This window comes from Pteropus vampyrus, unplaced genomic scaffold (assembly GCF_000151845.1).
Source record: "Pteropus vampyrus isolate Shadow unplaced genomic scaffold, Pvam_2.0 Scaffold60, whole genome shotgun sequence".
Taxonomy (NCBI): Eukaryota; Metazoa; Chordata; class Mammalia; order Chiroptera; family Pteropodidae; genus Pteropus; species Pteropus vampyrus.
Window position 1 is genome coordinate 1,005,401 of NW_011888841.1, and position 12,125 is coordinate 1,017,525.

The following is a 12,125-nucleotide window of genomic DNA, read 5'->3' on the forward strand; positions in this document are numbered from 1 at the left end:
AATCAAAGGAAGTGATTTCATTTATTAAGCAAAAAATTAGTAGTCTCGTGGTTTGGCGTGGCTTTATTCTGTTTTAAAAGACATTTCTTATCCCAAAACCTGGTTTTAGAATCGGGGGTCCAAAATGAAATGCTTCAGGTGTGCATCTGCTACACCTAGTATTTATTTTAGTCGCTAGTTTCTGCTAGATGGGACCTCGACAGGTCAGGTTGCTCTATCGTGACTGAAACACCTTACATGCTCCAAGAGCTATTACGTTTCCAGGCTCTGGGGACAACCAGTCAGTCCTGTATCTAGTCAGATCCCCGGGTTAACCAGAGTCACAAACGGCTTTCTTCGTCTCTCTCGTTTATTTAATATTCCTACCAGATCTTTAAGATAGAGCGTGAAGGGGAGAGCCAGCGCTACAAGCCGTTCAAGCAGCTGCATAACCGAAGGCTGCTGTGGCATGGGTCCAGGACCACCAACTTTGCCGGAATCCTGTCCCAGGGTCTCCGGATCGCCCCACCTGAAGCACCTGTGGTAAGTGCCTGGCTGGGGGAGTGTGGAGTGGGCAGCGCCTGTCTCTGCACTTGGCTCCATAAAGAGTTTATTTAGGTGAGAACCGTACATGCCCCAGTGAGTAAGGAGTCTTGTTTAAAGCTGTGGGTATTGTCTCGGCCGTGGCTGACAGGTGGCCAGGCATCCCTCTCCAGGCCCTCAGCACAGCCCCCAGGTAGTACCTGCACCCCCATTCTCCCATCCTAACCCCCGTGGTGGTGGTGCGGCTGCATGTGTCAAGCATAGTTTCTGGAACAGAAGAAATGTCCAGGCCGTGCTGGGAATGCTAGTTGGGATGTCGATGTGCAAAGAATGGACTTTGGCCACGGGCCAAGCCGAGTTTCCATCTGCCTCCACCACTTCCCAGCCGGGTAACCGCTGTGAGCTCCGGTGCCTTCCTCGGGAAAATACAGTAATGAATTGTCGCGTCACCTATTGGACTACAGAAGTGGCCAGCTGGACAGGAAATTGGAGGTGGTCTTCCAAGCCTCTCATTTTACAGTTGTAAAAAGTGGGGCGGGAAGAGGTTTAATGACTCTAGTGCTGTGCAGTAGCTCGTGATTTGGGCAGATAACCACTCTGAACCTCGTGTTTTCACTTAAAAGTAATAAAAATAGTAGCGACGTTGATCGGGTGTTTACACGTGTCAGGTGCTAGTTTCAGTAGAGTTTATTAACTCATTTAGTCTTCACAACAGCCCAGTCAGGTTCTTTCCCCCAGTTCAGAGGAGAAAGTAGGGTCCAGAGAGGTTAAGTACTTCTTGTGGCCTCAGTATCTGGGATCTGAACAGCCCGGGTCAGGAGCTAAGGCCTCAGCGACCCAGCCAGGGGCCGTATGGGAATTGGAAGTGGCCGTTACTGCCCTTGGCACTGCGGCTGGCTCCCGTAGAAGGTTTTCAGCTGTCCCCTTTCCACCCCTGCAGACTGGCTACATGTTCGGTAAAGGGATCTATTTCGCCGACATGGTCTCCAAGAGTGCCAACTACTGCCACGCGTTTCAGGGAGACCCAGTAGGCTTGATCCTGTTGGGAGAGGTTGCCCTTGGAAACATGTGAGTACACCTGGCTTTGGGGCTGGCGGCACTTGATGGGGATGGGAGAGGTAGGCTGTGGGAAGAACTCCCCCTGGCTGGGAGGGGACTCTGAAAATTCCTCTCCACAGTTACGAGATCCACCAGTTAGGTGGTGGTTAGCAGAAGCCAATTCCTAAGTTAAGTGAACGAGCAGGATATAGGGTTGCCTCACCATCCCAAGGACAGCAGTACAGCCAGGCCGTGGGGACTGGCAGTGCCCATTCTTCCTGGGGACTGGCAGGCAGAGGTTGACTTGCACAGAGGACGGTCACCCCATGGCCCAGCTCATACCAAACTTGAGTCTTAATCCCAGTTTCAAGTACCCCACGTCGGTCCTGTCAACTGTAACCCAAAGGTCAGAGTGATGTGATAGATCAGGGTCTGGGGGTCATGGGCTGGACTGGAAGCTTCCAGAGCGGCCGGCCACAGCTCTGAACAGGACCGGTCCTTGAAAGGCCCCAGAGCAGCGGTCGTTGGCACAGACTCTGTTCAGAAAGAGCTGCACTTCCGGTTTCCGAAGCCGGAGCGGCAGGGAGTGCCCAGCAGTGACCGTGGCCGGGGTTCTCTGGGGTCTGTCTCCTCCTCTCCTTGACCTTATTCTGAAAATCAGACTGTTGGTTTGAGAGCCCCTTGTCCCTAAAGGCTCTTCTGAGACTGTTCCCTCTTGAACAGGTATGAACTGAAGCATGCTTCGCACATCAGCAAGTTACCCAAGGGCAAGCACAGTGTCAAAGGTAACGTGTCCGGGAAGGGGCTCTCCCCAGAGGCCGCATTCCTATGGCCAGCTGTTAAACAGCTGGAGGGCCATGAAAAACCATTTCACTCTGTGGCTGCAGCTAGGGTCACAGATGCCACCAGAGGGTCTTGGTTTGTGCACCAGTGACCAGGTGCGTTGGGTTTTAACCTGACTCTCAGCTCCAGCACTGAGGGACCTCTGTGGATCGAGTGACACCTGGAGCATCTTAGATTGCTGGAGGTCATAGCACCTGCTGAGTTAGTCTCATCTGCCTGGTTGATGTCACTGCTCTGGAATTCTGCTCAGCAGAAATACGGTCCTGGGGTGGAGGCTGGGGGTGCTCCTGTTCTTATTAAAATCAGTTAAGGCTGGTGCCCTGGGAACTTTATGTGTAACCTGCAGCTTAATGTGTGGAAGAAGGATAGAGTATGGAATTTATGTATTTTTAAAATGAACACACAGACCTAACATGAAGGGATCTCATCTCCCTGGAACATTTGCAACATCCATTCTCACAGGTCATCTCTCTCGTGCCTTCTGTTTTGCAGGTTTGGGCAAAACCACCCCTGACCCTTCAGCCAGCATTACTCTGGACGGTGTAGAGGTTCCTCTGGGGACCGGGGTTCCGTCTGGCGTGAACGACACCTGTCTGCTGTATAATGAGTATCCTTTCACGAAGGGCGGTCCCGGGGCTGTCACGTCCCTTCCTGTAGCCGGTCAGCCCCCGGACTGGTGCGAAACTGTCCTGTAACAGGTCTCACGGGCATAGTTCCCCTCAGTGGTCTCTGCTGGTGCCGGTGCTGGCTGAGGGACCAACCGGGCGCCCCACGTGGATACGCACAGTTTCTGGGGTGTGAGCAGCGCCCAACATTCTGCCCTCCTGGGGGCAGCACGTGCACCCCGTCATGAAACTGTTTGCTCCTTGACACGCTTCCCCTCCAGGTACATCGTCTACGACATTGCTCAGGTAAATCTGAAGTACCTGCTGAAGCTGAAATTCAATTTCAAGACGTCCCTGTGGTGAACTGGGGGGTGCGGCTGAGTCGCAGCCCAGTGTCACTGGCATGAACTCGCCTGCTGTGCTTCACACTGACCTCCGCTGGGTTGCCGAGGGGTCAGGGGTCATTCCTTCACTGGATTTCCTCAGAAAGATTTGAACTTTGGTCACATGTTAAACGATTTTTCCCAACTTTTCAGATCTGTTGTTTGTGTTGGTTTTGGGGGGCGGGGCGGATGTTTGGGGATTTTTTTTTTTTCCTGCCAGCCCTAACTCTGGTAGGTACAACTGAATAGAGAAAAAGTTGGGGAGAGGTTGGGGGTTTTGGGGGGGGTTGGGTTTTTTGGGTTTTGGGGGGGATTGGCCTAGACTAGTTCTATGGAAAGAACCAAGCCACATTAGAACTTCTGCCTTACTGGTTTCCCCAGGGAAGAAAAAAATAATCTTCACCCTTATTTCTAAGTGTTCATCTTTAGTTTTGGTTTTTGGAAAAATGTTAAACATTTATTTTGAGGTAAAAATAAAAACTAATTTCATACTATTTAAATTTTTTTTATTTTGCCTTTGTTATCACCTTTTTGGCTTTTTTTCTCATGAGGGGGTGCGGGGAGACCAAGAGGAGGAACGTTAACAACTTCTCATACTTGCCAGCAAAGGGCCTTTCCTTTTGCAGAGACACTTGAATGTGGAAACTCTCGGAACATGTAGTACAGTAAATTAAAAGTTGCATTTGAAATTCTCGACTTTCCTATGAGCGATTTTGTCTTCCAAGTTTATCTATATCGCCAGTATACCCAAAGGCTGAAAGTAATTCTCAGTTACTGTGGAAATGACTTCTGTATTTACATACCGTGTGTTTGGTCCCATTCTGACTACCGGTCTGGTTAATCATCACAGTGCAAGGTCCACAAAGGCCACAGGGGATTGTTTGTGCCTGTGTCTGTGAAACCCCAGGATGTGCCAGGCAGCAAACAGGACATCTGAGTGGCAGAAAAGCAGATGCGAGACATGAGAAGATGCTGTGTCAGCTTATCAGTTAGTTAACTGGTGCTAAACTCAGGCCAGTGTATCGCTCTATCGTGTGGAGCAGTATATTACATATACCGTATTGGCTCACACTGCTGCTGTATATTTGAGAATGACAATTAAATGTTTACATTTAAGTTCACCGAAAGCCAGGGTGGTAGCGTATGACTCTTTTGACCTTTTACAGATGGAGAATAGGAAATGTGGGCCGGAAGGAAGAGTCACGGGCAGGAGAAGGCAGCAAAGCGAGCTGTTGTCTCAAACTCACAAGTTTCCCTGGATTTTTTGGCGAGGAAGACAAAGGACAGGCACCATTCAGGATAGGAGAGAAGGAAAATACTTAAGCTTTTCTACGTTGAGCTACGTTTAAGTGATTATAACAACAGGTGTGATTTCTGTCCTTTAAGAGCTATGTTTGTGACTTCATGCTGTTAATAAGCTGAGGGCTATACAAACCCAAGTTAAGGTGTTAAATTTCAGAGAAATGCAGCAAATCAATAACAGTGGAATCCTCATCTTTTTCAGCATCTTTTATGAAAATCCTTAGCTCCTTGCACCAGAGGCCCCCTCTCCTGATTAGCCACATTCAGTAAGGCTCTCAGGCTCCCTGGATCCTGAGTATTTTGTATTCTTCACCTTTTTTTTTTTCTATCAGCACAGAGAAAGGCAGTAACCCTCACAGTACCTGATTAAACAAAGTATTTTTAGGTTTGAGTGATTGCTTCATGGGTTCCCTGTAATCAAAACTGATTTCTTTGTTAAAGAGAGATGAATATTTCTGACTCCATATTTTTTTTCTAAAAGAGGGAAGCTACCAAATTATGTTTCAATATTTGGATTTTCTTCCTTTATTTTAAAGAAATTCGAGTCCTATCTCAGGGTGCCACGGAAATGCATGCAGTTAATGAAAAAGTTTCTTAAACAGTGAGCTGGAGGAGCAAACGTGCCGCATCCCGCTGCCTGAGCTGCCCCCTCTCGCCTCTGTGCCTGGACGTGCCCCCGGCTGTCCTCGGCTCACATTTCAGGCCGCGGGCGTACCGCACAGCGGCCGGTGCACGTGGTGTCGAGTGCACTGAGGTGCCGCCCATCACCGCAGCTTCAGCCCATGGGTTTTGCGTTGGCAGTTAGTTTTGCCGCACCTCTGCGGGGGCCGCCTTTGGAGGTGGGAAGCAGCTCCTTCAGTATCCCAGAGCACTTCCGTGAGGCTGCTATGGGGAGATTTGTTGGAATGTCACCTTGGGGTGAACCTCAGAGCGAGCTCTGTGCTCGGGCAGAGCCCTGAATGAATCCAGTGGGGCGCTGCCCCACCCCTGGCAGACAGCGCGTGTCTGTGCATTAAATAGTCACGTTGCAAGGCTGCGAGGTGCCTCGTCCTGGCCTCCAGAAACCTCACGTCTTCTCACTTGTCAAGATCTGAATATCAGGAATGGTTCATCTTCTACGTGTTGGGCTGGTTTTATGGCACCGACGTCACCCAGGTGCCTTAAGAATTTCAAATGGTGTCCCTTTAAATTCTGCATTTCAGCTCCCAAATGCTCTGGGAATGGTTTGCTTTTTGTTTTCGTTTTAAGGAATGGTGTTTCCATCACTTCTCCAGGCAGGGCGTCCGCACGATGACTCCTTGGGGGTAGTGGCCGGTTCCGGGAGGTCTGGCCGGCTGAGAGGCAGCGCCCCGCTGGCCGCCCCACTTCGGCCATTTAATCTCTGCCTGGAAGATCTGACAGCAGCTTCCACTTGTCCATTTTTCTGGCTTATGAGAGCAGTGCGTTTTCCCCTTGCTTACTCGTCTCTGAAGTGGGTAATCTAGGTTATAAGAAGAGGTTACTGCTTTTGAAAAGGAAGGAAATGTGGTCTGTAACAATTTCTCTTCAGTGACCTGGCCCACCACAGGGCGAGTGGGCAGTGCGAGTGATGGGGTCACCGGGCGTTCGCTCTGTGTGCCGGGGGACACGCGGGGTGCTCGTCCACCCCCGTCATGTCCTGCACGGCCTTGCTTCCGGTCAGAGGTCTCACTTCACAGAAAGCAGGTCGGCGTTGGGCTCGTGCCCACGAGTTACCTGGTTTTGCCACACATCCCATAACCTAGATGAGGCCTCCTTGAGAGGTCGAGTGGCTCCTCACAGTGCCAGTGTGAGTCAGCACCATGATCTTCTGGGGTCCAGCATGTGGGTTAAATCAGGGACCAGTGTAAGTCACTCTCCCCCAGACCCAGACTTCGTGGGTCTGGGAGCCAAGCAGTGGAGTGGGGGTGGCTCCTGTCACCGCATCTGATATATCCACTCAGAACTTTTGCTTCCCGCCCTGGAGCTCTGCTGGGCTGGAGGTCCAAGGCCCTGACAGAGACACGTGTCCCCCAGGGACACAGCAATGGTTCCACTGAATCAGAGGAGGCTGCCACCTGGCACTTTGGGGCTCCTTAACGGCCACGTCCCCCCACCAGCAGAGAAAAACGTTGCTCTACTGACTGGAGCGACTGATTACTAAGAGGAAATTGGGGTGCTGCACCGTGGAGGCGAGGACAGTGTCTGCAACCTGGGGTCCTCAGGAGCACCTCTGAGTGCTGCCGTGTTTCACAGCAGAGGCTTGGGTCAGCAGCCTTCAGCGGTGACAGGACTGTCGAGGATTCAGACCCTCAGGAGGGAACGTTCGGAGCACTTAACCAGGCCAAGGACTGTCATCAGCTAAAGTTCTGAGCGAAGGCAGAAAAAATAAGGACTGAATACGGAAGCAGAAAGTTACAGGTAGCAACTCCCGGTTTTGTGACCATCTGTGACAACACGACCTGAAGCAACCAGTTAAGGGGCCACGACAGACCTCACTCGCCCAAGTCTAGGAGTGGTGATGAGGGATTAGAAGCAGGAAACAGGAAACTGGACTCTCGATTTTGGAGAATCTATGAATGCACAGATGATATTTATCCCCCAGATTCCTCACTCTGTAGTGTAATGGAGGGGTACTGTCGCCCCCCTCTGGAGAAACAGTGATGGGCTCAGTGTGGAGGAAACAGGTCAGGGCCCAAAGGAGAGAACCCTTATATTCCCAGGGTCATCCGAGCCAGGGCTCCCACCGTCAGACCCTTTCAGCCAAGCCTCCAGCTGCAGAAGGATGAATCAAGCCATTCCGAGTCCCTGAAACCTTTTGGTACCGACCCTTGAGTCGTTTTGAGAAAAGCTCATCCCTGTAAAGTACTTAGCCTGGTTCCTGGCCTTGACACACCCTCAACCTCAGCCATGGCTGAAATCCCAGGGGATGGTTTTGCTGGGGTAGGAGCCCAAAGGGAGTTCCTGGTCAGAAAAGGAGAACCAGGGGTCGGCACAAAGATGATCCCGGGCTTAGGAGGGAACTGTCGGACAGTCTGGGGAGGAAGAGCCCAAGACGGTACAGGTGCCCTTACGCCCTTTCGGTCTGAGAAACCTGACCATGACACTGGCCTTCCCTCAGTGTGGCTTCATCCTCCCATTCCTCCCGGTCATTCAGCTTGACCGAAGGGATCAGACTCTCCAGTACTGTCCCCCCAGGCCCAGCCCCACTTCCAGGCAGGCCTGCTGAGGCTTAGAATAGCCCAGCTGCTGTCTCAGCAGATGGCCAGGCTAATTTTAGCCATGTGGTACTCAACCCAGGGCCCAAGCTGGGCTTTTTATATTTGAATAAGCCAGTGTGCAACTTGGGTTTGGAGGCAATAACAAAGCTTTGAGTTGTGATCTGTGTGTCTGCCTAGCACGGTACAAGTATTCCAGAAATACAATTTTTTAAAAATTTTGTTTCTCTGAACCAACAAGTCCCCAAACTAGAGAACCAGTGGGCATTCAAGCCTGTGGGTACTGGGGACGAGCCAGGAGACAGTGTTGATAGAAAGCCATGAGAAGCAGATGGTGACACCAGCTCCTGCCTTGCTCTCCCTGATAACAGGCAGGTGGCAGATCCTCAGTGTCCAGGGCACACTGACCTCTCAGTGCTCTCTTTGTCAACATGAAAGAGGAAAGCCAGCCCCTTCGCTTCCCGGTTCATCCTCTGAACCACTTCTAGTGAATGGGCTGCATTTTGATGCTGTGGAGGGAATGTGATCAGAAAGAAATTAACCACAGATGCCAGCAAGAAGCTCCTGACAACCTAGTATGAAGTGGGCAGATGTGGAAACTGAGGCTCACAGAAGTAGGAGACTCCAAGGTCCTAACACAAGTTAAAATGGGGCAGGTCGATAACCTGCATTTTCCACACAATGTGTCTTACTCATCACCGCCCAGCCACACACACATATGAAGATTGCCTTTCATACACATTATCCCAGAAAGTCGAGAGACAGCTCAACGGTGCCTGGAGACCTGCGTTCCAGCCTGCTTTTGCTGTTGTCTAGACTGATGAGCCATTGAAGGAAGTTGAGGACCAGAGAAGACATCAATAGAATGAGACCAGACTGTAGTTCATGGCTTCCCAAGCCGGGTGCATTAACTCTTAGAAGATGCTCGATGGTCATCAGAGCATCTTTCAGCTACAAGAAAAGGAAAGCCCAACTCACAACAGCTCCATCCATAAGGACACGTGTGATCTCTCATCAAGAAGTGGACAGAGGCAGGATTGGTTAATTCGGCTCGGTATTTCTCTTGGCCTTCCCTTTATGGTGGGTGGCAAGATGGCAGCGGGACTCCTAGCTTTAACGTCCAAAGGCAGGAAAGGAGGAGAAAGTTGTCCCCTCATTCTTCTCTTTGTACCAGAAAGAAAAACTTTTCTCCATTGTTCCCAGTAGACCAGTCTCACCGGCCAATGCTGGGGACACGTGCCAGTGCCCCAGCTACAAGGGAGGTTGGATGGATGTGGAATATCTGGTATTTTCTGCCTGTTTAGAGGATGGTGGGCTCTACCAGCAAGGACCGGGGGGCTCAAGAATGGTGGCTGTGTGCATGTCACTCCCTGGGAAGTGTACGCAGAAGTTTAGGCAAAGGCACACTTTTTTCTGGGTACTGGGTCCATAGAAGCCGTCAGATTTTCGGCAGTCCCTGCGTGCAAGGACTTTCGGAACCACAGCCACAGAGAATCACTAAGGCTCCCTCAGCTGCTCTAACAGTCTGTGATTTTTATGAAGATGTAAACCATGACAGAAATAGAAACAATTGCCCAGAATAGTTTCAATGGCGGTGCTTACTGCTCTCTCACAGATGCAGTCAGCCTTCGATGACACTACTGAGGTCACTATCAGACACCCTGGGACAGTCAAGCTCTCTTTTCCTCCTTAGTGAGCTTGGTTTTTTGCTGTGAACTCCAGTGACCTTGGCCAGAGGATGGTCCTGCCCCACTTGTCTGGAGTCAAAATCCTTTGCCTGATTGGTTACTGGATTCCAGTTGTACTGGTGTTGATCCCAGTCCTCGTGGTGGTGCCCGAAATACCTGGGAACAGCTCGCAATTGGCTGTGACAGTCTCTAAGGACATCGCCCAGGGCTGCAGCCTGGTCTCGGGCACCCCCAGTGCAGGCACCGTTCCGGGCAGGCCCTGGCTTGACAAAACTCATCTACATTATCTGAACAGGCACAACTTGCAATCAAAGCCATTGATTGTTCTCCTCCCGTCCTTTTAAGATTGTTCAGTGAGGGAATCTTTCTCCTGCCACTGGAAGAAAATTCTGCAGGCAGGCCCTGTGGCTCTTCCCCTCTGTAAAAGAACTTGTTTTTTTATACCCCACGGTGACTCTAAGATCCAGTTCCAACTCAGCAATTGGAATGGCCAGTGTAAGATAATGATGACTCTTTGAACTTGATTTACATTAACATGTCCTGTGGCTCAGTTGAGCCTGCTTCAGGCTGGAGGCCTGGGGTGGCAAAGGCGCAGAGCTGCTCTATTTCCCAACCTCTCCCCTTCTGTCTGTTCCTAGCTCGTTTCAGGTCCCCAGGGAGGTAAAGGGGGCAAAGGCTGGGGAGTGAGAAGGATCTGCCTTACACTGGCACTTGATTAATCTGGCTCTAGCAGGTGTGACACTGGCTCTTTCTTAGATTGCTTTCACAGCTTTTCAGGGGGTCCTTTCTGGGCCCCTCAAACCTGGCAGGTGCATATCTATTGTGATTACCTCTGCAGGTCTTGGCACGCAGGCATTCACCTCCAGCTTCCTGCTGCCAGACTCCCCCATCCCATGGGCAGCCCCAACAGGACCCAAGAGGACCCCTCGCTGCACTCCCGCTGGTCACCCACACCTGGTCTCCCTCTGGTCACCCACATCTGGTCACCCACGCGTCCTTTGCCCTGACCGGCTCTAGCAGCATGTCCAATCCCAGTGCCATGGCGCTTTCACCCTCTCCTGCCAAGCAGTCAGGCCTGCGTCCTTCCAGGTAGGGGACAGACCTTGGTCCCCACGCCCCCAGCTGAGGGGTCACAGATAAACCCTCCAAGGAGGCAAGCCATCCCCTGCCCCTTTGTAGGTGAAGGGGGTGGGCTCCTGGCACAGCTTTCCTCTGAGACAGGCTTCTCACAAAATGTTCTCTCCCCGCACACTGACCCCTTTTACATCCCCGGCATGGCCGAGGGCTCAGAATCACAGAAGCTTCTCACACGTTTCCTTTTCACGCCTATTGTATTCTGAAGTCTCCATCAGCTTTCCCCTTGACAGGCCCTGGGTGCCCTCAGCCCAAGACAGGAGGCACTGTGGCCAGGACACATGGGCACCTAGGGGTGGCTTCCTGCTGGTGGCTCCTCACCAAGGCAGTCACCTGCTGGCTCCTCACTGCGGCCTGGATTTCCAGAACACATACCCGAAAGACTCCTGCTGGCCTCGTTTTCTAAGAAAAAAGTGGGGTGTAACTGCCCGCTCTCCAGAGGCACCCATCTTTCTGCCCGAACCACTCCCAGAGGAATGGCTGCCTCTTCTGACTGGGAAGCTCGGTTTCACAGAGAAAAAGTTCCACTAAGTCAGAGTTGGACTCTGAGGGGCGGGAATCGGTGAGCTCTGCTGGCTAATTCAGAATGAGAGAACTGTGGAATGGCGGGGTCCCCTCTGTGAGACCTCGTAAGGTTCTGGAACCTCGAGAACTTCCCCACGTTGGCCCTGACTGTTAACCGTTAGTGATCTGCTCCCATACTGGTTAGTGGAAAAACTTCGAATGAAGGAGGGGCTGTGTGTGTGTCTTTAACAGGGCAGCGGGAAAGGCTGGGCCCCACTCTCCAGCCCTCCCGAGATGGAGGGCTGAAGGCCGGGCCAGGCCTCCTTCGGAGGGAAGAAGGCCGCATGGAACACCCAAGATCTCCCCTTCGTCAGGGGCCCTGCCGTGCTGTCCTTTTCTTTCATGCTTGGTGACAAACGGTGCCTGCTGTTTAGGGGCGGTGGGTGAGCCCCCGCTGGAAGGTCACACACAAGTTTGGTTTCCCATGAGCTCCGCGGGGTGTGGACGGTACCTGCTTCCCGAGGAGTCGGCTCATGGTTCATTTTCCTCGCCGCTTTCATGCCACCGACGCTGCCCCTTCCAGCTGAGACGGCGGGTGGAGGGACGCCCCTCTGACAGACGGATGCCATCCGCCAGCACCTCCCCCTGAAACTCAGATCTCTGCGGAAGTGGACGGTGGGGCCTGAGCCTGACTGTCCTCTTCACAGCCCTGCTTGTTCCAGAGGTGACCAAAGGGGGTTGTAAAAAGTAAAATCGGCACTTCCGGGCTAAGAAAAACACCTGGACCCTGTCTTTCAAACCCTCCGTGTTGTGGGTCTTTTGTCCCCAGCGCTCCGCTGAAGCATTTCAAGGAAACTAACCGAGTCCGTTCGAGTTCATCCCCTTCGATCC

General features: G+C 51.9%; 1 protein-coding gene across 1 annotated transcript in view; it reads left to right on the forward strand.

Annotated features, from left to right (window-relative positions):
• PARP1 (poly(ADP-ribose) polymerase 1) overlaps positions 1 to 3,891 on the forward strand; it is a 40,446-nt gene extending 36,555 nt beyond the window's left edge. Inside the window, 5 exon segments of the mRNA XM_023531000.1 lie at positions 265 to 522; positions 1,463 to 1,590; positions 2,284 to 2,345; positions 2,896 to 3,010; positions 3,290 to 3,891. Coding sequence (XP_023386768.1) covers positions 265 to 522; positions 1,463 to 1,590; positions 2,284 to 2,345; positions 2,896 to 3,010; positions 3,290 to 3,371 — 645 coding nt within the window. The 3' untranslated portion in view covers positions 3,372 to 3,891.
• Positions 3,892 to 12,125: the final 8,234 nt, after the last annotated feature.